The sequence below is a fragment of the Schistocerca cancellata genome, chromosome 8, assembly GCF_023864275.1.
Source record: "Schistocerca cancellata isolate TAMUIC-IGC-003103 chromosome 8, iqSchCanc2.1, whole genome shotgun sequence".
NCBI lineage: Eukaryota > Metazoa > Arthropoda > Insecta > Orthoptera > Acrididae > Schistocerca > Schistocerca cancellata.
In genome coordinates this window covers 125,782,689-125,807,070 of record NC_064633.1, presented here as the reverse complement: position 1 = coordinate 125,807,070, position 24,382 = coordinate 125,782,689, and the positions used below count along the sequence as shown (strand labels likewise).

The window sequence follows — 24,382 nt, the reverse complement described above, 5'->3', positions numbered from 1 at the left end:
CAATAGCAAACTGTGTCGAATGCTTTAGGATGAAGACTATGCAGTAATTCATAACAAACTGCTTCCGATGGGCGTGACATCACAATGATTAATGTTAGGTTCGCGTGAGAAGTTGCCAGTGGGCTTATACACATGTGCAGTTGAGTCGTGTATGAGCAGTACCTTCTCACGCTTCTGGCTACTTGAAGTGTGCCTGTTAGCTGTATCCAAGGTAACTAGACACGAGCTGTATCAGAAGTAGCAACAAGCAGCCAGGTGCTACCCGGAAACATTTTTCTGACGCACCCAAGCTGACAGATACGCGCATGCGTAGAGCAATCTGAGTTGTGGGATGAGCAGTAATCTTCATTTGAACTGTGTTTATGTTTAGTGATTTCGCTGTTTGGTTTACAGCTCTCAAAAACAAAACAGATTTCTCTGGCCGGGAACTATAAAGTGAATTAAAATATTAACATAATTATGGAAGGCTAAAATATGTTATTAGCCTCAGTTTTCTGACTTCATTTTGTTTCCAGGTTTTTGACTGTCAGGTATTAATTGCCCTGCAAAACAATGAAGTTATTTTTATCAGTTTCCTAAAAAATTGTGATTAATTAATATTTTCTGCTGTCAATTTATTTGAAACAATATTGGCTAGTGTCAAGCACACATTGTTATCTTTTGCGACATATGGCATTATGCCATAGAACTAATCATGAGATAATACAGTACTGGTACTTCAAGAAAATTTGCATTCTGAAAACCACACTGAAAAGTTTAATATCACCTTGTGGCCTACTTCTTTGTGAATCTGGAATTTAGTATGGTTTACAAAATTCTGATGCTCTTGGAGTATCCTCTGATGCCCAGTTTTGTTTATGACGTAGTGTAAGATCTGTTAATGCCTTATACGTATGAACATATGGGCTACCTACGTCATTGTGACTTTGCAAGCACAGTAACCCCATTTTCTGATGCTCTCTGACATCTGCTGAAACAGATTGTAACAGGTTGCGGGAAAATATTGCAATTGGTCATTTGAAAAGCGTTACTCTCAGAGTACATTTAACTTTACACAATATGAGCTATGTTATGTGTGCGAACGTGCCATTGAATTTCTTAAATCACAGGGCGTTTGATTTTCATTTGAAGTTTAACACTTAGAGGACCAGCCACTTAGAAGAATTTCAAGCCCAGAAGATTAGACATTTATGTCATTACTTAAAATTTTACTAACACATTTGTGTAATACATCCATGTGTAACACATGCAAAAATGACAAATACCATATGTGAAACCTTAGCTTTTCTTTTAGCTACACTATGTACATTAAATTCAACCATTAACTTTTCCTATTTGTGTGTTCACACTACTTAACAGATATGTTGCTATAGACTGACTACATCATGTGTCCTATGCTATGAATCACTACTTTTACATGTGACACATCTTCCAAAAGGTGAAAACCGAATTTCGGAAACCGTTTTTCGCTGTCTTGTTCCCATGTTAAGGTCTGAAGTGGATTTGCAAGACCAGTTAACTACGGCACCTGGAAACAGCAAATGCAGTTTATGATTTAGTCAGTGTGTTGATGCTGTTTCTATTCAATTAGACGAGGTGTAAACAGCTTCAGTCTAATATTTCTGTGTGTCCTTCATTGTACAAAAAGCCACTCTGTCAATATTAGCCGAAATTTTTAAAAACAAGACGAAACCTGACAGCCCAAGCATGTTTCAATACCAGCTGCGTTTACATGGCAGTGAAAATCAATTACGGAATTGGAAAACCAGCAACCAGAAGCGGATTTCCAGAATAGATTTTGAAGTGTTACATGACCACCCAGGAGCAGTATTGGGAGATCGATTTACGAAATCAGGTTTTGGGAGCCCCGTGTAAATGCGAAGAATGTCTGTTATCATCAGCTGGCGAGATCACGTGACAAGAACTATGATTGGCTTACAAAAACACATGTCGATTTCGATTTCAATGCTTTGGAAACTAACGTTCTGCGTTTGGTCGAAATCGACTATATACTTTCGTAATACAAAAATATGCAGCACTGATGTTGCTGCAAATCAAAGATCTTTCCAAAATGCATTTTTTCTGGGGTTCGTTTTCTAAAGTGGCGTGGGGGTTCTACGCTGGTGTGTAAAACCTTAACCATTCAAAGGATTGATAAGTTTTATGATCCTCAGGGAAAGTATACTGCCACTCAACATGGAAAAAGCATATTTTCACCCGGGAGAAAGTGTATTTTTTAACTGGGAAATCAGGTAAAAACCTGGGAATTTTTTTTCTTTGTCCGCGTGTACACCCTGTTACAGTTTTCCATCTGCAGCAATAACATAACGCCAGTGGCTGGAAGGGCAATAGAAGTTCAAACACCTACTGCTGCAGGAACTGCGTCTCACATTTCCAGGTATAGGTTTCTTATTGCAAATTTCATCCTCTACAAGCTCTCAAATTTTTAAAACGTCATACACTGCGGCAGTTTGAATGTAAACAAACAGGAAATAATGGCAACTGAAAGTATCTCCTTCCATGTTAACATAGACATCTGACTGTACTATAGATGAGTATCTCACCACAAAGGAGATCTTTCATTCACATTAATTACACAAATTGGTCACTTTCTAACCTAACATAGACTTCAGGCTGTGCTACGTATCAGTCTGTCGCCAAAAAATAGTTTCCACCTTTGAGAAAAAATCATTAATAATATTTCACCACAAATAATTCAGAAGTGCTGCATACATCAATAAAAGAAATGTCTGCAAGCTGCAAATGCAGAAGGTAAAATAGGGCTACCCACACAATGCAAGTAATTTGTACATAGGTTGGAACGTAAATAGTGGCAACACTGCTGTGGAGACACTATGCAATGCAATGTGCTATTGTTGCTGATAGCACACATTGTTGATATACCTATCTTACCTCTGAGCAAATGAACTCACCTGTCCCACGTCACCGGCGTGCACAGAATCATGGGAAACACAGTCACTTGTGAGCGAGTGGTCTAACGTAATGCGAAGGAAAGGCTTTCTTAAGCTGTATCATAACACTGGATGAGACATGGGCCACATCGTATGAGCCAAAACTGAAATGCCAATCCAACGAATGGTGTCATTATGGGTTGCTGCGAAAGTTGAAAGTGCGTCAGAGCCCCAGTATGGTGAAAGTGATGGTAATTCTCATGTTCGACTGCAATGGTGTTATCCTAACGCATTACGTTCCTCCACTGCAGACCATCAATGCACAGTATTACTGTTCATTTTTGGAGTATCACTTCTGACCACCTTTGGGAAAGAAGTGGTGACACTTTCTGCGCAATCCACCCATCATTTTGCATGACAATGCACGGGCGTGTACAGCACAAGCTGTGGCTGCTCGGTGCGGTTGATGGGACTGGAAGTACTGTACCATCCACCATACTCCCCGGACTTAAGTCCTTGTGACCTAGATTTGATTTCGAAGATGAAGGAGCCACTTCGTGGCATTCGCTTCAGGTCTGTTCCAGAGATTCGACAGGCAGTAGAGTGTTCCATTTGCACCATCAACAGAACAGGCTCTGCTAATGGCATACTATGCCTTCCACATCGCTGGCAACAAGTTCTACACAATGCTGGTGACTACTTTAAAGGACAGTAACAGGTGCAAACATGTAACTCTTTTGTATCAGTTGTGAATAAATAGTTGCCACTATTTAAATTCCAACCCTCATATATTTTATCACCACTACCAAGATTTGTATTTCGAATGAAATCGAATAACTCCCCCACCCATTTGCTGTGCCTTTAGACCATCTTGTGCAAAATGCTACCTGGGTTATCTCTATCTTCTTTTACCTAAAGTGTTACAACTACTGCCACACCCTTTTACAAACTCTTTTGACTTGCTTACATAGTTGGAGCAGCATACTCCCCACTTTTTTTTAACGTGTTTCTCTCATGAAATGGAGGAACTGGTGACCCAGTAGTTTAGTCCCTTTAAACGCATAATCATCATTAATCATTTATAACATTCCAACGTAAAAGGAGCAAATGTGCTGTGTGTGTGCGTTGTGTGCGCGTGCGCGTGCATGGGTTGGAGATGGGTGGGGGTGGGTTTGGGTGTGGGGTGGGTGTACATGTGAAACTTCAGTATGTGACAAAAGCAGAATGTGAAGGAAACATATAAGGGGTCATTCCATAAGTCATGGCAACTATGGTATATCTTGAAAGAACGCGACAACATGAGAATTCCATGATGTACATTAAAGTGGTATGACTGTGTGTATTGGAATGCCAACATAAAATAGGGTTCCAGTACATTAGGTTCCACTAAAGGTTGAAATGAAACAAATGCATTGGTACTATGTGTAAATTTATTGTACACAAGGACAAATGTGTGTAAATTTATTGTGCACAATAACAAATGGAACAAAAATCAAAATCAGTCACTGTTCTTCCAAATAGCTCCCCAGTGCATACTAACAAGAGTTGACAATGCTGGGGAAGGCTTTGAGTGCCATTCACATTGCCATTGCCATCAACGTGTGCCACATGTTGTTGAAATGCTGTGAGGCCATTTGCCATGTTTGCAAAGCGTCTCCCTCAGAGTGGTTTCCTCAATTGTGGAATGAAGTCTAATTTGCATGGACTGAGGTCTCATGAGTAAGGTGTTTGGGGGAGGAATCACGTTGTAGCATGGCCAAACTTAGTTTAAATGGTTCAGGCACTTGTATGGAGCCATACTTGCATGCAGCATGTCTGTTGATTTCAGTAATGTTTGCCACAGATTTTCGAATGTATTTACTGTGATTGCAGTGATCCCACATGTATGGAATGACCCTCGTATTAGTGACATAAAAGCGTATATGGTTAAAGCTGTTCATTGGCTATCACATACTACAATCATGTTGGCTGTCTCCAACTTTATATGCAGAAGCAATTCCAAGATCTGCGTTACATGAACAACCACAACACAAGGACAGGACTTCTTTCATTATAGCCTATGGAAATGGAACAGATTAACCTTTCACCACCAAAGCAAGTTGACTGCATATGGAATTAATTGATTTATCCCTAGATAACACAAATCTGTGTCACTGATGATTCCTTGGAATCACCCCCACCTCCCTCTTCCCACCTTGCTTTGGTGAAGTTGAAATGTCTGTTCTCATTTTATAGACCTAGGCTATATGCCAGGGTTCTGCTATTGGTGTCAATACAGTTGTGTGTTTAGTGTCTAACCGCATTGTGTGACGGAATTATGCATACGTTGGGGGAAGTAACATTTATCAGCAGAGCTGGATCATTCCCAAGACTTCAGTATTAACAAAATATTCCAGATAGGAATCACGGCCGTGTCTTGAATTTTGGATGAGGATAAAAGAGTCACAACATTTGTATTGCTTCAGCTCTGTAACTGTCAATTGCATTCACATAAATTCCGTAACTTCTTCAGCTCTGTAACTGTCAATTGCATTCACATAAATTCCGTAACTTGAGACAGACTTGCTGGTGAATACTTACCTTCAGGACATGTATATGAAGAAATGCAGATAGATGCATATAAAAGTAAAAATAATACACTTTCAACCTTTCAGAACTATTAATTCCTTCTTCTATGGCTTCCAGCGTCCTCACTATAGGGGGGTCCCTGTCTTCCTGGGGTCTAACTTTCTCCCCAACTCCTCCTTTGCTCCCCAACTCCCTCCTTCTCTCACCAGCTCCTGCCTGCCTCCTCTCCTGCCTCCACTCCCCAGTCCCCACCTCCTCCCCCGCCTCCACTACCCATCCCCCACCTCCTCTATCCATCCCCCACCTCCTCTCCCCCTCCAACCACCCTCACCTCCCTCCTCCTCTCCCGCCTCCACTCCCAGCACCTGCAGCCGCTTTCAGCTTCCTCCCCTACACTCAGCTCCAAACTCTATTCTCAGCTCCAACCTCTACTCTCAGCTCTCACCTCTACTCTCAGCTCTCACCTCCAGTCTCAGCTCCTGCCTCCACTCCCCAGCTCCCACCTCCTCACCCTGGCTCCCCCCTTCTCTCCCCAGCTTCCCCCTCCTCTCCCAAGCCCCTCTTCCTCTGCCCAGCTCCTTTCCTCTCCCCAGATCACCCCAGATCAAACTTGCCTTTCTCTTTTCAGTAAATCCATAGTGGATGATGAACTGCGATTGTGATGTAAATTGGTGATTTATCTGGTAATAAATATGCAACCAGTCTCTCCTTTAATTCAATTTATTCAAGCATGGACATGTTTTCGAGCCACTGTAGGCTCATCATCAGATGGAGGTGTTACAAGAACATTATGTTGAGGACCAAGTGTAGCTAGATGCAGTGCTGCCTTGTGGTATCCATATCAGATCTCTTCCTATAATGTACATTATTAAGCTGTGTACACAAATACACAGAGTATTTAGCTGCACTTGGTTTTACACAGATTCACAGAAAGTCTGTAAATCCCCCCCTCCCACATCCTGCGACTGCTCTCTGCCCCCATCGGTAATCCCCCCAGTCTCCCAGCCCCTCACAAGCAACCCCCCCCCCCCCCCCCCCCCCCCGCCACCATTGCCACCGCCACTCTCAATTGATGTTTACACTCAACTACTGCCCCAACCTCAATACCAGTGCCCTAGCTGAGAACACTCCATCACCACAATTAAAAGAATTATTAACTATTCCTGTATTGATCCAATTTATGTATTTTCCTGGGATCCTGCTGCATAAATACTGGCCACTGTGCCATCTGTCTACAGCCAGTAACTTGTCCACAGCAGCCTACGACATGCAACACAGATAGGCCTACCTGAATTTAGAATCACACCATGCCATCATTTGGAACTTGATAGTACTGAATGTGACAGAACCCATAGTCGGAGCTGACTTTCTAGTACATTATCATCTGCTGCCAGGCATCGCCATTGCATGTTCAGTGACATTATCACCAGCCTGTCTGCTACCGGTTTTCGATGATGCACTGCAGTGCATGATGCCACAGTTATCCAGTCAACAGGCAGCAGATACGCCGAGCTACTGGAGCAGTTCCCAGGTATCACTGGACCTCTAGGCACTCTGAAAAAAGTATGTCACAGCACTGTGCACTACATTAACACCAACGTGGTGTAACCAGTTTCATGTAACCCAAGAGGCCTTGCTCCAGATTATTATCCTATTGCCAAAGCTGACTGTATTGCAGTGTTGAAGGAAGGTATCATATGCCTTACCAGTAGTCCACAGTTTTCGCCTCTACACTTGGTGCCAAAAAAAAGTGAGATGCGGGGTGCCCATGCAAAGATTACTACACCCTTAATGCCAGATGGTGCCAGCTCATTATCCTGTGCCCATATTAAGAAAGTACAATTATGCATTATGTAGTGCAATGATATTTAGTGTGCTAGACAGGCCAAAGCCTACACACAAATTTCTGAGTCTGATGAGGACAAACTGAAGACGGATATTATTGCACCATTTCGCCTCTTCAAGAGCTGGTTCGCGATGCTCAGCTTGCAAAATGCTGCACAGGCTTGGCAGAAGTTTATAGACTCAGGCTTCAAGGTTTGTCATATTGGCTCACATGCCTTGACAGCATCCCCGTTTTTCAGCCATGGTAGAGGATACCAACAGGAATTAGTTGAAATCTTTACAAACCTGGACAAATACAGGATTATATTAAACACTGTTAAGTGTGTTGTTTTGGCAATGAGAGATCACTTTTTTGGTCTACTTGATCTCATAGCATCTACCTTTCCCAACACCCTGTGAATTCCAAACCACCAACCTCCTTCCTTGTCGCCATGACCAACTATATTCTCACTCACAATTACTTCTCCTTTGAAGGCATTACCTACAAACAAATGCAGGGTATGGCTATGGGCACTTGCATGGCACCGTCCTGTGCCAACCTATTCGTGGGCCAGAACCTTAAACACCTCACCTGGCTAAGATTCATTGATGACATCTTTGCTATCTGGATTGAATGTGAGGACACCCTATCCACATTCCTCCTGAACGTCAACAACTTCCCCATTTACTTCACCTGGTCCTATTCAACCCAACAAGCCACCTTCCTAGATGTTGACCTCCACCTCACAGATGGCTACATCAGTACCTCTGTCCATATCAAACCTACTAACCATCAGCAATACCTCCACTTCGATAGATGCTACACATTCCATACCAAGAAATCCGTTCCATATAGCCTAGCCACCGACGGTCATAACATCTGTAATGATGAGTAGTCCATCTCAGAATATACTGAGGGTCTCACTGAAGCCTTCACTGACTGCAATTATCCTCCCAACCTTGTACAAAGACTAATCTCCTGTGCCTTATCTTTCCAGTCTCCCACCAGCTCCCGAAGTCTCCCCATCCGCCCACGAGGGGCATTCCCCCTCGTAACTCAGTACCGCCCAGGACTGGAGCAACTGAATTACATTCTCCGCCAGGGTTTCGATTAACTCTCATTGTGCCCAGAAATAAGAAATGTGCTGCCCACTATCCTTCCCAACCTTCCCACGGTGGTGTTCCACCGTCCACCGAACCTACACAATATACTCGTCCATCCTTACACAACCCCTGCTCCCAATCCCTTACCGCATGGCTCATGCCCCTGTAGTAGACCTAGATGCAAGACCTGTCCCATACATCCTCCTGCCATCACCTACTCCAGTCCAGTCTCTAATACAACCTATCCCATCAAAGGTCGGGCTACCTGTGAAACCAATCATGTGATTTACAAGCTAAGATGTAACCATTGTGCTGCATTCTATGAAGGCATGACAGCCAACAAACTGTCTGTCCACATGAATGGCTACTGACAGACTGTGGCCAAGAAACAAGTGGACCACCCTGTTGCTGAACACCCTGCCAAACATCATATCCTTCATTTCAATGACTGCTTCACAGCCTGTGCCTAATGGATCCTTCCCACCAACACCAGCTTTTCTGAACTGCTCAGGTGAGAACTTTCCCTGCAATATATCCTATGTTCCCATGACCCTGCTGGCCTCAACCTTCGTTAGTCACTGTCCTCACGCATCCAGCCCCCCCCCCCCCTCCCCCCATGTTGCCATTCCAGCACTACAAAGCCGTCATTCCACCATCACACCCAGTCTTTTTATTTCTCTCCTGTTCCACTACTTCCCTCCCCCCTTCCCCCCTCTCCCCTGCCATCCAAATAAACTGCAGCACTTCACTGTCCACCATCCCCACCATACTATCCCTTCCCCACCCCACCCCAGCCTCCTTCTTACCCCCACCCAGTTGCCACTCCCATCATGCACTGGTGCTCCTGCTCGCAGTACGGTTTCAGTTGCCTGAGGCTGCAGTTTTGTGTGTGTGTGTGTGTGTGTGTGTGTGTGTGTGTGTGTGTGTGTGTGTGTGTATTGTTGACGAAGGCCTTAATGCCTGAAAGCTATAATTGTGAGGGATTTTTTTCATATCTACAACTCAGCATCTCCTCTGTATGGTGAGTAGCAACTTTCTTCTCAAATGTTACTTTTGGATTAATGTATTTAAACATGGTTCATCAAGCACTGAAGAAGAAACACAATCCAGGCATCCAATTGAGGTCATGACAAAGGAAACCATTGACAAAATCCTTGATGTGGTATCAAAAGACTGTTGAATAAAAATTTGTGATAGTGCTGAGACTGTAGGCATCTCAACTGAGCAAGTTCATAATGTCCTGCCCCAAAAATTGTCTGTGAAGAAGCTGTGTGCAAATGAGTGCCATGATTGATCACTGTCCACAAAAAATGCATCCAGCACAATGTATTTAATCACAATCCACGAGACTTTTTGCTCTGATTCATGACTGCTAGTGAAACCTGGATTCATCATTACACTCCAGAGTCATAATGACAGTCAAAACAATGGACACAGGCTAGTGAAAGTGCACTGAAGATGGCAAAAACCATTTTGTAACCTGGTAAGGTGGTGGCCACAGCATTTTACTCAGAAAAAAGGCAGAACCATAACTGGACCCTATTATGCTTCATCATTGGATTTTTGAAACTTGTGTTGACTGAACAAAGACCCAGGTTGGCACACAAAAAGTGATCTTTTGTCAGGATACTACGCCATCCCACACATCAGCGGCGACAGTGGTGAAAGTGCACAAATTATTCTTTGAATTGCATCCTCATCCACCCTGTTCACTAGACTTAGCCCCAAGTGACTTTTTCCTATTCCCGAACTTGAAACTTTGGCTTGCTATGAAGAAATTTTCGTGACATGAGGAAGAGATAGTTACAGGCTTTGACAGAAGTTATTTTTCAAATGGAATGTAAAAGCTGGAGGATCACTGGGCCAAGTGTGTGCCCTTCAAGGAAGACTATGTTGAGAAATAACATGAGTTTAGAAACAAACATTTTTTACCAGAGTTACCAAACCACCCTCACAGTGTATAAAAGTGTATTAAATGTGTTGGGACTGAAATATTTGTACAGTTTGCCCAGATGCCCGAATTAAGCACTTTTGCTTTGATCAAGTTTTACTGCTCTTCCTTTGCATCCTAACACATATGGAATCTTGCATATGGTTTGCGTGAGTGTGTCTTTTTTCCTTTTATTGCTATCCAGGATGATACCATCATGTAATTGCTGATTAATAGATTCCTCCATTACCAGCTGTACCTTATGGGCACTCTGTATGGCTTATGATAACACGTGATTGATTCCCATTTGGAATCCTGTGTTGGGCCACCATGGTTGCTACTGACAGTCGTAAGGTTCCAACAGTGGCTTCTCCATTGTTATTTTCTCTGCTCCTTCTAAATGCTCAGCTTCCACATGTAACGCAGTACATAATACAGTTAAGCTGGTGGATTTACTTATGACTGGGTTCTTAAGTTTTCGTGTTTAGATCATCTTCATCCAGCAGTGCTGTCTGACCTGAGCATCCAGATAGCAGTCGTGCATAAGGTGTGCCTGCTTGTATTAATGTTTGAGTATTTTCCTTTCATTTCTGAAGAAAGCTTTGCCCAAAAGCTGAGTGTGTAACAATATTTTCATTGTGCTGATCTGTAATTCAACATGTCATCTTTACGGTGGTTAGCAGTCTGTCCTTTCCATAATTGTTCATCTTTCATCTAGTTCTTCTAAACTGGCAATCACTAATATCTTAGATAAACTTGCATCTTCGCTCCCAAAGTTATCATTGCTGGCATTTAGCAGGAAATAACTCCTGAGCATGGTTGATTTTTGTATGGACAGCTATGCAGGATGTTTCGTATGATGTTGTGCACCATGCTCATAGGCAGATCCAACACTCGGGCAGTTCTCTGTGCACTGCATCTTTGCACACCACCGCTCGACCCCTCCTGCAACACTGTGGCTGCATCTTTAACAGACATCCGATCAGCTGTTTCCTCCTCTTCCATGTAGCACTTCAAAAGAACCTGTAAACATTTTCTCCAAACACTTAGCAGACATTGGACCAATGTCTTTTTTCAAACCCTTGAGTGTCTGGAACTTCTGCAGGGCTACTGGCAGTACGCAATCCTTTATGGAGGTAGTGATGTTGGGCATCCTGGGCACGAACTGAGGAACTGCCATGTCAGTGCATCTGTTGGTGTGCATGTTCTGATGCTTACAGCGCCATCTATTGTCTTTTTTTCCCCAGTGATGTTTCCCCCTGCTTCAATAATATTCTGTTCAAATTTGATGTCATTCTGGGCAATGGTTCTTGTTCTATAGCATTTTGAAACTGCAGCTTTAATTACAGACACCTTTTAGATACCACTAGTAATGGCAGTTTAGTGTATGAAGTGTTTTGTCTTGTTTTGCTTATCATCTTGTCTTATTATGGAGTAACTCAAAATATGCTCCTGTTGGTTAACACTTCTTCTGCTATACCCTTCACTTATTCTACCAAAAAATCAACTTGGTGATGGGGTTAGTCCACCTCGACATATCCGTCTTTTAATGTAAGTGTAACACATTTGTCCCAACATTAGATGACTTGTTGGAGACTTTGATTGTAGAAGTCTGCATTTTGGCTCTTCAGGAAACATTCCACCATTTTATTTTGGATTTTCTTGTGTCAGGCCACAGTACTGTGGCACAGGGATTTCAATGTGTACCATGACTGCAAATATACACTTGCAAAGAAACAGAAAATTAATAATGATAATTAAATCTTTGTTCACACTTTGTAGTTTGGGACCTTACAGTAAATGCTTGAAAACATAATAGCAGCTGTCTTTACTGCATGTAATTTCTAAATCATATATCCTCCAACAGTTAATTGAAAAACTTTACTTTCACAGGTCTTTGTGGCCTTAGCCTTATGGATGAAGAGCTGCTATTACCTGTTGAGCCCAGACTTAATATCACGCAGCGGGCATTTGCTACACTTAAGAAGATTCATGAAGAGTGGTAGAATGAGCAGCACAAATTCTGCTTCATTATATGTGTATTAGCTGTGCTAGACACAAGGGTACCAAAGTCCAAGTGGTGTTCTTTTTGTATGATGATTGGCATACTGTAATTTTTTCATGAAAAGTGCTTGAATTTTGAATTCTATGGTAAGTACTTTTAGTTTGTGCTCATGGCTGATGCCTGTTTTAAATGAAGCAATAGCATTTGCATCGTATGTAAACACACAACTGCCTAATTATCCCTGAGATATTATATAGACCAAATTTCATGAATTTATAGGCTTTTGTGTCTCAGTTTATTACTGAAGTCACTTGGAACCCATTTGAACTGAGTCACATCAGTGACTTCTATTGCAAAAGACAAATTTCTTTGAGACATTTTTGTACTGTGAAAAGAAAAACTGTGTTTACTTCTTTTCCAAGAGCTGCTTTTATGTTGTTCCTATGGTGCTATTTTCCCCCACAGAAAAAGTAGGCATTGAATTGATCAACTGTGAGTTTCATTTTATGGTTGAATTACAATCTGTGATTCCTTTATAATCCTAACAGCCATGTTAGTTTGTATAATGAACGAAAAGATTTAGTAGGCATGTTACAAAAATCTCTGTATTCCATTTAACTGAACAAAGATTGTAATTGGTATTTAATAGACACAAGAAATTTTGATTGGTTTTAAGCTATGCAGACTATTATCAGTACTTGTATAACATGATTTACATCAGAACACTGCATAGCTGTGTACATAGAGCTATTGCAGTCTCCCATTGTATTTTAGTAGATACTTATCTAGATGATGAAACTTGCTGATAAACAGGCATTTGATTATTCTGTGGTATGACTTTTACATGGGTAATTACTTAAGCAGCAATTTGATCACTGTTTGGTATTAGCATCTGATTAGTGTCCATTTGTGGGAATGAAATAATGTTTATAAGCTTTATGTATTTTTTTCCTTTTTCCTCATTTTTTTAAAGGAAGCTTTTTGTAAGCTATGAGGACAAGAAAACTAATTAGATTCTGTCTGCTTCAGTTAGTCAGTATGATTCTCATGAGGGTGCTGAGGAACTGATATAAAAGATTTTCATTCATCAAATGACACACTGTGGATCATGAGAGCCCAAAGCACAGACACAAAGTTTTGAGAAAAGAGATGTTTGGAAAATCATATTTATAGACAAACCACCACTCTCTTAGGTCTGAACTGTTTTTTAACCAAGTCTCAACTTCTGTTATTACCTATGAAAAAAATAATGTGCCCATTTTATGGTATGAAATATTAATTAATATTTAGGATTATTTTTATTGTTAATGTTAAAGCTCAAAATTTCCATGTGGAGGGTAGTGACAATAGTGTTGTTTGACAATTGTAAAGTTTGTAATTAATGTGAAACTAGAATTAGAACATTTAGAACAGATAATGAATGCACCAATACATAATTATGACCTGTTCCAACACTTCATGTTCCTCAATATCATCGTCATCATTAAGCACACTCTGTAGTGTGACATTCAGTTAAAACTGCCACTATTCCCCTGATTACGAAATGTTACTGCTATGTACATGATGTAGACACTAAATTGTGTGGGAAATGCTAGATGACACTTGAGTACTGCAGAGTAACAAAATAATGTGTTGTGCTTTGGACCTATATACAGATGAATATCTGAGAAATGGGTGAGACGTATTTTTATTAATCTTCATGTTCACAATGTGGGTCTACTGATAGAGATAAAGCTGATTCACCATAAGAGCAATAGATGGCAGGAACATGCCTACTTGCTATAATCTAAAAGTCAGTAACAGTGTGCTTTAGCCCCTTATGGTTCTCATTACTTCAGATGTAATGAGTTATTGTGATTATGTGCAACATTTGGTTTGGAAGTTTCATTAGTTACTATCCAGATGCTATTTCTTATGTACAGTGTGACAGTAGGTGTTTAAGTTTATGCACTATCTTTACAATGTAGTTGTAAGAAGTTCTGTATACATTACATCTGGTCAAAGTTATCATTGTACATAGCATTTTCAGAAATTATTATGCGACATTATTCAGTAAAGAATATTGTTCATTAATAACATTATTTTTGACATTTATAAGTGAATCTTTCAATCAAATTAAATGATTGATATGCTACCTTCTTTTGCAAGTTACTGAGAAAAAGTATTTACATGTGTCACTTCTGCTATGACTGCAGGGTTCCTATTTGTTAGTAATAGACTTGTCCTTTATGTATAGACCTATCTTTAAATCAAAACCTCACCTCTTTATTTAACAGGTGCTCGTTGTCATTTATTGCATGTTCCTCTTCATGAAATACAAAGCAGTGTATCCCGTATAAATTCAGGAAGGAAAATGGGTAACTGAAGGTTTTTTACATGTTGTATAAAGCATTGTTTTGCTATCTTTGTTGTGAGGAAGTTAACTGATAAACAAATTTTAAGAGCTGCCTTGGTGATTATTTTGCTTGGTGGTGATATACTAAAACGGTAAAAAGTGATGAGTGAGTGGATAATTTACTGTGTATGTCAAGGGACAATAAGTAATTTACACATTGACTGGCTTCTGTTGAAGCATTTTTGGTACACGCACAATAACTTCATTTCTTCTGCTGCTTTAAGAGCATGTAACATTAGTAATTGATGCTAATACATCTATTCAAAAAAGAGGAAAGAAATTATTCCAGAACAGTATTATTTACATTTGTGTATAGCCTTTAAAGATTTTTGTCTTTCATAATCATTCTAAAATGTTTTTTTTTAGTATTTTGTGTTTTATTGCTAAGGCTATATGAATAGCTTATATTTATTTGTGTACAATTGGAGTCTTACGAGTATACATATCTGATTTTACTTCATGTTTGCATCAACAGGAAAATTCAGTTGAGAAAACTGTAAAATTACGAAGTTAAATCAAGAAAACTTTTGAAATTATAAGGAGATAGAATAAATACCTGACCAGAGTTTACCTTCAGAAGGTGAAGTTCATGTACTCGCTGACAGGAATATATCTCCTTGTAATATTAGAGTTACTGTGTTTATGAATGAAACTATAGCACAAAGTGAAAGGTTCACATAAATATATTACTGTTATCAATAACATACTATTTTTAAAGTTTTTATTATAGGGACCTACAAAACTGCATTGGTCATTTGTATAAGAAGAAAAAAGCATATTTTTGTCTATTTTATGATTTAAGAGTATTGTGTTGCATATGTAACATTTTCATGTGGGATAAACTATTACATAGTGCATATCTGTGGTGATATGTAAATACTAACCTTCCTTCCTTTTTTTCCCTTCACTAGGTTTGACCTCATAACTTTAATAGCCCTTTTCTTGTTGTGTATTGGACCTGCACTTAGCTCACTTGAGTAGTGTGCAACAAGAAGTTAGAGGACACTTATTTTTGGCGAGAGTTTGTTTTAAAGTGGTTTTTGTAAGCACCAGTGGGACAGAAACAAAAATTCAATGAATGAATGATGAGTATCAGTAAAAAATCTTATGGGTGATCTGAGATGTTACAACCATCAGTACATTAACTGTGCAAAATGTACAACAAATTTATAATCATTGAAATTAAACATGCTTTATGCTAATATACACTTATGGACACTGTGCAATCTCACCAATATACACATTTTAAGTCATGCTAGTTTCTCTACCTCTATTAAAAATTTAACTTTGCCATTTACTCTCAGTTCTAAGGAAATTCATTTGACCTCTCTATTGAGTAGTTGAACTGAAAGGTCCGTGTAATGCCAAGATTTGACATTGAAGAGTTTACTTTATATGTGTATGAAGCACCTACACCTTTTTGTGTAGATGATAGGGCATATTTTCATATTTGTTTCTGATATTGTACTTTGGACATGCCATACTGTTGGCAGCTGTGATAGTTCCCCTCGGTGAGTGTCTCACAGTGCATAACAAATAATGATGACAGTCATAATTCTAAGTTTTCAAAAGATGGGCTTATGAAGAGGTTCAGATGCCATGTTGCATATTGTTCACACACCCACATTTTATAATTGAAAACATTGACTGCAGCTATTCGGTAACCCCATACATATACAGTGATAATTTATCCATTTTGCTGTCTGCTGAGCTCTGTGCCAGTATGTAGTATGATATTTTATTATTTTAAGATAATAAGAATAGCTACACAAAGATAGTTATCTTTATTCCTTTCATTATTTGTATTCCAAGACTCTCCAGCATCATATCTGTCTATTACTTATGTTATTTTGGTTTGTTTGTCATCTCTTGTGGTAAACCAGCATTGTATAAAATTTGTAACTCATATGTGATTTAAAACCAACAGTGGACATACACAAATAGCTTACCATAAAAACTGAGCAATGTAATTCTACCATGTTTGCACAGTTTCTCATTTCTTCTGCTGAATTAAATATGCCGTAAAGTAGATGCAAAATGTCGCTATGATGTCACCCAATTTGAAATATTGTTGGCCACTGAAACTCAAATGCTGTGGTTATGTAAGTGAAGACTTTTATCTTGTTATTTAGTAACAAATGTGGACCTTATATTATAGAACTAGAAGTTCTGTAATTTGGAAAAGTTTGGGGGAGTGAGGCTACTCAGAGAGTATGAAAAAGCAGTTGCTGGTTGTCCACTCCTTTTCTCCTCCTATGTACCTCTCAGTTTCCAACTTAGGTCCTGAACAGTCCTTTTCCTTATTACATATGGTAATGAAATCTCCTTGGTATAAATAATAAGAGTGTGTAAGTTAACTACTCATCATACTGTTGAGCATTCAGTGCTCAATAGGCACATAAACAAAATGGAAAACATTTCTAAGCTTGTGGATGAGTCCTCATACAGAGATGACTGAAAACACACACACACACACACACACACACACACACACACACACACACAGCACACCTGCATTTGCAGTTTCTGGTTACAATTTCATAAGGGAGATTCCTTAGGAAGACTTCATCCGATACCTTTAATTAGATTAAAAAAAAGTACACTTCCTTCCATATTTCAGTTTAGACACAACTTTCATCATCTGTAGTAACTGTAACATAGATTTCAGGTTTAAAAAGCATGCATGTATAGTTTCATACTTACAGATATGAAGTCCCTGAACATTTGTATATGACACCAGATGATAGCCTGCTTCTCAATGAACCCAAATTCTGGTACACACCTCTGCTGCTATCACAATCTTTTTCTTTCTTCTGTTTTTTATAACTGCATTGTTTACTGGTAACTAAATATGCATCATGCCTGTAATAGAACATTATAATATGCATGCGAAGAATTGTTCAGTAATTTCATTCAGATTGTCGAGAAAAGGAGCCGCTCTATTTATGAACGGTGTGCAAAAGTACTTAATGTCAGCATGTCATGGTATGTGGTATTCACATTACAGACAAAATAACTTTTTATTTGAAATTTAAAAAAGTGCCTTTTGTTCAACAAAATGCAGACTTTTTTTCTGCCTTCAGTCATCTGCACACCAACATATATGTATTTTCTTCCAATCAGTCAAAAAGATGAACAAAGCTATTCATAATGGTAACAGTTTGTCTCCCATCCCTTACTGTAAATCAGAAACCTAAGTATGATATGCCTACATGTGAAATTGAAACCGAAAATAAAATTAAATAACCATTAAAAATGAGTCATGTTTGTGGGAGCTATTTCTTTCATTTTTATCTATTTTAAATTTACACTTTTGCAGTTAGAAAGATACTCTTAATCTGAATATGTATTGCCATTAGTATATTTCCATATGTACATATAATACTCAATTTTGGTAATTATTTTCAGTGCGTACACTATCTGGCTAATACCTTAGATTACAAAAACTATTGTCAAACTATGGACTCGGGGCAACTACATCAAATTTTCAGTTTCCTAATAAAATTTTGCATGAATGTGAATTACTACTATTCATGCTGTTATCAATTAAAGAACTCTGTGTGCCCTCATTTACTTTGAGTTGGTTGGTACAACAGTTAAAAAGTGTGAGGTACTGATATATGTATAGAACACACATTCATTTATTTCACATGCCTGTTTGCCCTTCTTGTTTATTTGTGGTCCGTAATTTCTCTGGTGTTGAATTTTAATCTACATATGTGGAATGCCACATACAACCATCGTAAGTAGAATACCTATTTCTTTCAACACACTGTTTGTAACAGACACACATTCACAGTGTGCTGCAGTGCAGATGACATCCACAACAACCTGTCCATGTAATAGCAGGTGTGTGTCGTGAAAATTTGTATGTCTTGCTTTCCAATATGCTTGACCTATTTAATATTGAAATTGCCAGAACTTGTTTGTGTCCTGACTTCAGATATTCAGAAGAATAATGAGAGTGATATATCAGAAGGATTTTAGATAATAACTGGTAATTAAAAAAGGAATCACAGTTCTGACACTGCAAACCAATCACCACAGAAATGTTTCAAAGTATCCCTGTCCCAGCCTGTTGTAATTGTGGTGAACCTTTCAGTTACCATTCAGCTGATTAAGTTTTTGACTGATGGCAAATGAATGTGCAAACAAGTTAATAAAATTGAGAAGTATTGTATTTATGGGTTAAATGTTTAATTTAATAGTTCACTTTATCTGGTTGATGTACCAAATAATGTTATTTACTCTACCAGGATCCAAATACAGTTGGTTTCTTTGCCTTAATTTTTTCTATTTTAATTTCATTTCTTTCTTTTTGTGTTGTGCTGTCATTAAATTCACTGTCACAGTTTGATGTATGTCAAATCAAAATCACATTTTAGTTTGTCACTTCACAATAATTATTCTCTTATAAGATACAATATGTTTACTGTTGGATCAACATTAAAAATGGTGTGTGTTACTGCCAAAAAAGGAAAAGGAGGAAGAAACAAAGATCAGGGAATATCTTAAATAGTTGAAGTTACACAATTTGTAGTTTTGTTTCTGAGAAGTAAACTGAGGATTCTTGTTCAAAAGGTTTTGTTCTCGTATCATTCAAAATCATGTGAGGTACGATGAAGTGCAAGATCATTTACATGAACTGTTTGTTACTGTACATTTTTTTTCAATTATTAGTGTCACCAAAATAGTATTTCAAATGATGCAAATAAGATTTGTTTAAGAAATTGTCTGTGGCCTCGAATCACAGAACACCAATATAGCCATAATGATTATGATCTAGATATTTTGTCATTTACAGTAATACTGAGAAGAAAAATAAATTTTAATGTCAGCAAATGACTGACTGGGGGTGCCTATATAACATATGCCTGGAGCTTATAGTCAAAACACCAAAATGTGATGCTTCCATATAATACTTGTAATATGATTGTTAATATTGTTATGTGAAATCCATAAAATTTTACAATTTGCCTTATATGAGAGCAATTTTACACATGAATGAAACACCATCAGCTGTAAGTCTTACCTGTAGATCTTTTCTTCCTTTTGAAAGATTTTGTACCAGAGAATAAAATGTAATGTGTATTCCGTTACTGATTGGTTCTGTATTCAAGAATCTTACACCCATGTTAATGTTGCATTTTACAACATTGATCCTGTAATGTTAAGCACTTATGAATATATATGTATATAATCAGAATTTTGATTTCAGTGTCTTTGAAACTACCAGATAAGTCAAAAAGCTAGTTCCCTTCTTTTACATTCCTGACTCTGCCCAGGACACTTTTGCATTGTTTTTTGCTGTAATGGGAGCATTTTTCAGTCTAGTTCCCTACTGCTACCGTATCATAATGTTGACATAAGACTGCCATAGCTTGGCAATCAATGTAGATTTTTATTAACTGTGGTGACGACTGATACGGTGTAGGGTTTTTATTGTCTTTCGAACCGTGTTGCTTATATCATGGCAATGTATAGAGGTTTCACAAAACGACATGATGACCATTAATTACATGTATTTGTCTACCTTCTCACAAAATTTGAACCAATTCACACAAGTCTGATTTTTGTGTGTAAACTACAAATGAAGCTACCTTTTTGAAAGCAAGTTTTCAAGTTTATCATAAAAATGGATTTTTTATTTATTTGAACCACTTGAAACCATTCACATGCATTTAATTCACGTAAGAATGAATTTTATGTGCTGCATTTAGATTATTGGATACTAATTTTCAGTTTGAGTTTATCTAATTATCTATCTTAGTTCAAAATTTGAACTGATTCATACAAGTTAAAGTATAGAAGTGGCGCTTTTCAAAAACATTACAAAAAACAAATTTTTTTCTCTTAAAATGGGAACTGTGAACACACAAATGATGACATTAGCTGAGCATTAATTTCAGCCCAATTAACATCATTTGCAAAAGGAATTAATCCATTTGCCTGCCTGCCAACTCTGGTTCATTGTTGAAATCTTGCTTAATATATTGTAACATAGCTCAGGTAAGATATATTTGAATGGTTACAGACTGTTTATTTTTCAAAAGTAATCACCTTGTGTTAATAAATTGATCCCACTGTGAGACAAGATGGTCAATGGCTTCATGAAAAAATGTCTGAAGTTGCCTATGGAACCATGATTGTATCCAGGCTTGTACATCTTTATCCAAAGCAAATTGATGGCCACAAAAATCTTTCTTCAGGGCTCCAAAAAAATCAGTGGGTTCACATGCTTTTTTAAGGGTAGTTTGCAGAAGTTTTACTTGGAAGCCCCTACATATCCTCTATGCAGTCCTAATCTGTCCATGTGCAATAAAAAAGACATTTGTGGCGGTCTATTTGTTACTGAGAAACATTTTTTCGTGAAAGCAGCAACTGTCTTGTCACACAGTTGGGTTAATGTAGTAACAGTTACAGTAATTACTTCTGAAATATAAACTGTTTACTTTTTTTCCCCATCTGCCATGTTTTTACTTGACTGCCCCTTATACTGTGTCATTGACATTATGCAGGCATTGCATTACATAAACTCACTTTTTCAGCTGTAACTTCTATAGCCAGTGGTTTCTTCTCTTGTCACTCATGACTGGTGTATTGGCTAAACATGGGATGAATAGGTGTGGGGTTGGCATAGTTTTCCACATATCTGTTTTATCACCTACATGAACAATAAAAGTGCTTGCTATCAAAGAATGAGGATCTCATTTTGGGGCTTAATTCAGATAAATCTTATATTTGACAGAATTTTAAACAAACCTATCATTCATTTTCAGCACCACACATGCAGAATTAATTTATTGGTTTGTTTATTTTGACCAAATTAAAGCCCTGAGGCCATGAAGGAAATATACAGATCACATTTTAGCAAACATTGTTTCCCTGTATCTCTTATTTTTTCATGAATTCATATTATGGAATTAAATATAATCATTACACTGAGATGTATAATGATGATGATGATATTTGTTAACCTTTTCCCTGACCGAGCGAGGTGGTACATTGGTTAGCACACTGGACTCTCTTTCTGGAGGACGACGGTTCAAATCCACGTCCAGCCGTCCTGATTTATATTTTCCATGATTTCCCTAAATCGCTTCAGGCAAATTTCGGGATGGTTCTTTTGGAACGGCACGGCCTCCTTCCTTCCCTATTCTGATGGGTCTGATGACCTCGCTGTTTGTTCTCCTCACCTGAATCAACAAACCAACCAACTCTCTCCCGGTTTTGTTGGTTACTACTTTGGGAGTCAGCATTAACAAAAACAAGGAAGGAGAGATGTTGTAATGGCCAGTGGCAGGAATACAAAGTGATGTGTACAAAACACTTCCAGATCAATAAAATACCTTATGAGGTGACCTGATGTTGTCTTGTGTCTCCTATGTGCAATTAGATTTACTCTCTATTACTCCTTGCAGTATGCTTGGTAAGTATTGTCATCCTATTACTTAGTACTGATGCATTCCTTACGTTTTACCCCTGCTGTCTGCAGAATTTTCAAGAGTGTATCCTACTCAACATTGTCAAAAGCTTTCTCTAAGTCTAAAAGTCCTATAAATGTAAGTTTGCCTTTCTTCAGTCTACCTTATGAGGTATGCCATAGTGTCAATCAGTATTGCCTTGTGCGTCCCTACATTTCTCTGCGACCCAAACTGATCGTGCCCAAGGTTGGCTTCTACCAGTTTTTACATTCTTCTGTAAAAAATCATGTGTCAGTATTTTGCAACCATGATTTATTAAACTGGTGCTTCAGTAGTTTTCACACCTGTCAACATGTGTCTTCTTTGGAAATGTAATTATTAAAGTCGTCTTGAAGTCTGAGCGTATTTTGCCTATCTGATTTATATTTCACACCAGATAGAATAGTTGGGCCATGGCTGGCTCTCCCAAGAATCTCATCAATTGTGAGGGAATGTTGTCTACTCCAGGAGCCTTGTTTCCACATAGATCTTTTAGTGCTCTGTCAAATATATCATATCTTCCATCTCCTCTTCGTTAACTTCCTCTAGTGTTTCTCTAATATTTGACAGATTAGATTTTAATGTGGCTACAAAATCCATTCCTTCATTACTGTTGCAAAAGGAGCTCACAACTGCCGTGACTCTTCTTATATAACGAAAAATTTACTTCTACCTTTTAGATTAGGTGATTTTCTTCTTATTTTGTCATAAGTAGGTGGGCCGCCTTTTTTAAGTTTTTACAATTGCAATGAAAGAAAAACTTTTCTGGTGCAAATCATTTTCTTGTTTCTCAAAATATTTCCCTTCAAATGTGTTTGAACCAGTTGTGGAAACTTTTTTTCCGCTAGATGTTTTTGTGACAGCTGGTATTGTGAAGATGCCAAATGAGTTCCTTATACCAGAAGTCTTGTATTGATAAGTAAATGATAATTGTGTAGTGTGGCTCTACAGTAAGGAGGAAATGCCAGTTTCCATGACACCTAAATTCAGTCCACAAGGATAGCCAATGTTTGATCAATGTGGGAAAAGGTGTCTGTCTGCTATTTCTAGTTATCTTAGTCAGTCATAAAATGGATGTGTAATTGGGGCATTCCATTTACCATAAGCCCGCACATAAGGATCTGTATTTGCAGACAACTACCTGCCAACCCTCTCCACGTACTATGAATGCCCTTTGAACAGTTGTGTGCTGGGATCACATTGTACCTGAACACAGTCTTCCAAAGAAGGTTTAGTGCCTACTATTTGTGTTCAAAAGTAATGGATATTCCCCCTCACTTTAATACTGCTCTAATGAGGTATGAACATGACAATCAACAACACAAAGGAGAGGAGGAGCTATTCAAGCACAGAATGTTACTCCCATATGTGGGCAATACTTTGTCCAAATTAAGTAGAATCCTTAAGAAGCATCATATTAAGCCTTCTCGACTCAGTAAAGGTTGCTGTAGGTTTGGGGAAAGCTAGAGTCTACAAAATACCATACCATAATGGCATAACCTACTTTGGGCAAATCATACACACAATGGTGGAAAGGTGCATGGAGGTCGAAGTTGAGTGTGACAGTGAAGTCATCTGGTCACATATAACAGGTATAGGTGAAACTAAGTTAATTGTTGGATGTTTTTGTCAGCCACCTGATTCTCCTGTGGCAGTTATAGAGTCATTCAAAGAAAGTCTACAGTCAGTAGCATGTAAATACTCAGATCAGGCAATACTAGCTGGAGGCGACTTTAACCTGCCGAGTATAGACTGGGATGTCTATGGATTCATTGCAGAGGGTACAGACAGATAGCTATGTGAAATACTTTTGAAGACTATTCTGAAAATTATCTTGAGCAGCTAGCTCGGCAGCCCATATACAATGGAAATATCTTATATCTTGTAGCTACAAGTAAGCCAGACCTTATCAACAACATCAGTATAGAAACGGGGGTTAGTGATCATGTCATTATAGGAACTCTCTTCTCTTCAGTAGTACTACAGCCCTTGGTGTACCTTGGCTTCTTAAACAATCTTCCTCCACACTTCTCAGTTATTTGCTGCTTTTTTCCACCCCAGGACTCTCATACTGGTGATATCCATTATTACCTTCCTTCTTCTTCTAGGTCTCCCTTTTCGCCTAGCTGAATGGATCATACCTTTCATCATTTTCTTTGGAATTCTATCCTCTGCCATTCT

General features: G+C 38.6%; 1 protein-coding gene across 2 annotated transcripts in view; it reads left to right on the top strand.

The window, feature by feature from the left end:
- The window catches only part of LOC126094456 (geranylgeranyl transferase type-1 subunit beta), a 59,203-nt gene extending 39,362 nt beyond the window's left edge, over window positions 1–19,841 (top strand). The window contains exons 7-8 of one of the 2 annotated variants that reach the window (XR_007521840.1): window positions 12,232–12,489; window positions 15,214–19,841. Coding sequence is in view for 1 of the 2 variants with exons in the window: in XM_049908835.1 (XP_049764792.1) it covers window positions 12,232–12,344 (113 nt within the window). In the remaining variant the exon portion in view is untranslated. Of the gene's footprint in view, window positions 1–12,231 lie in introns of both variants that reach the window. The other variant, XM_049908835.1, reaches the window with a different exon arrangement.
- Window positions 19,842–24,382: the final 4,541 nt, after the last annotated feature.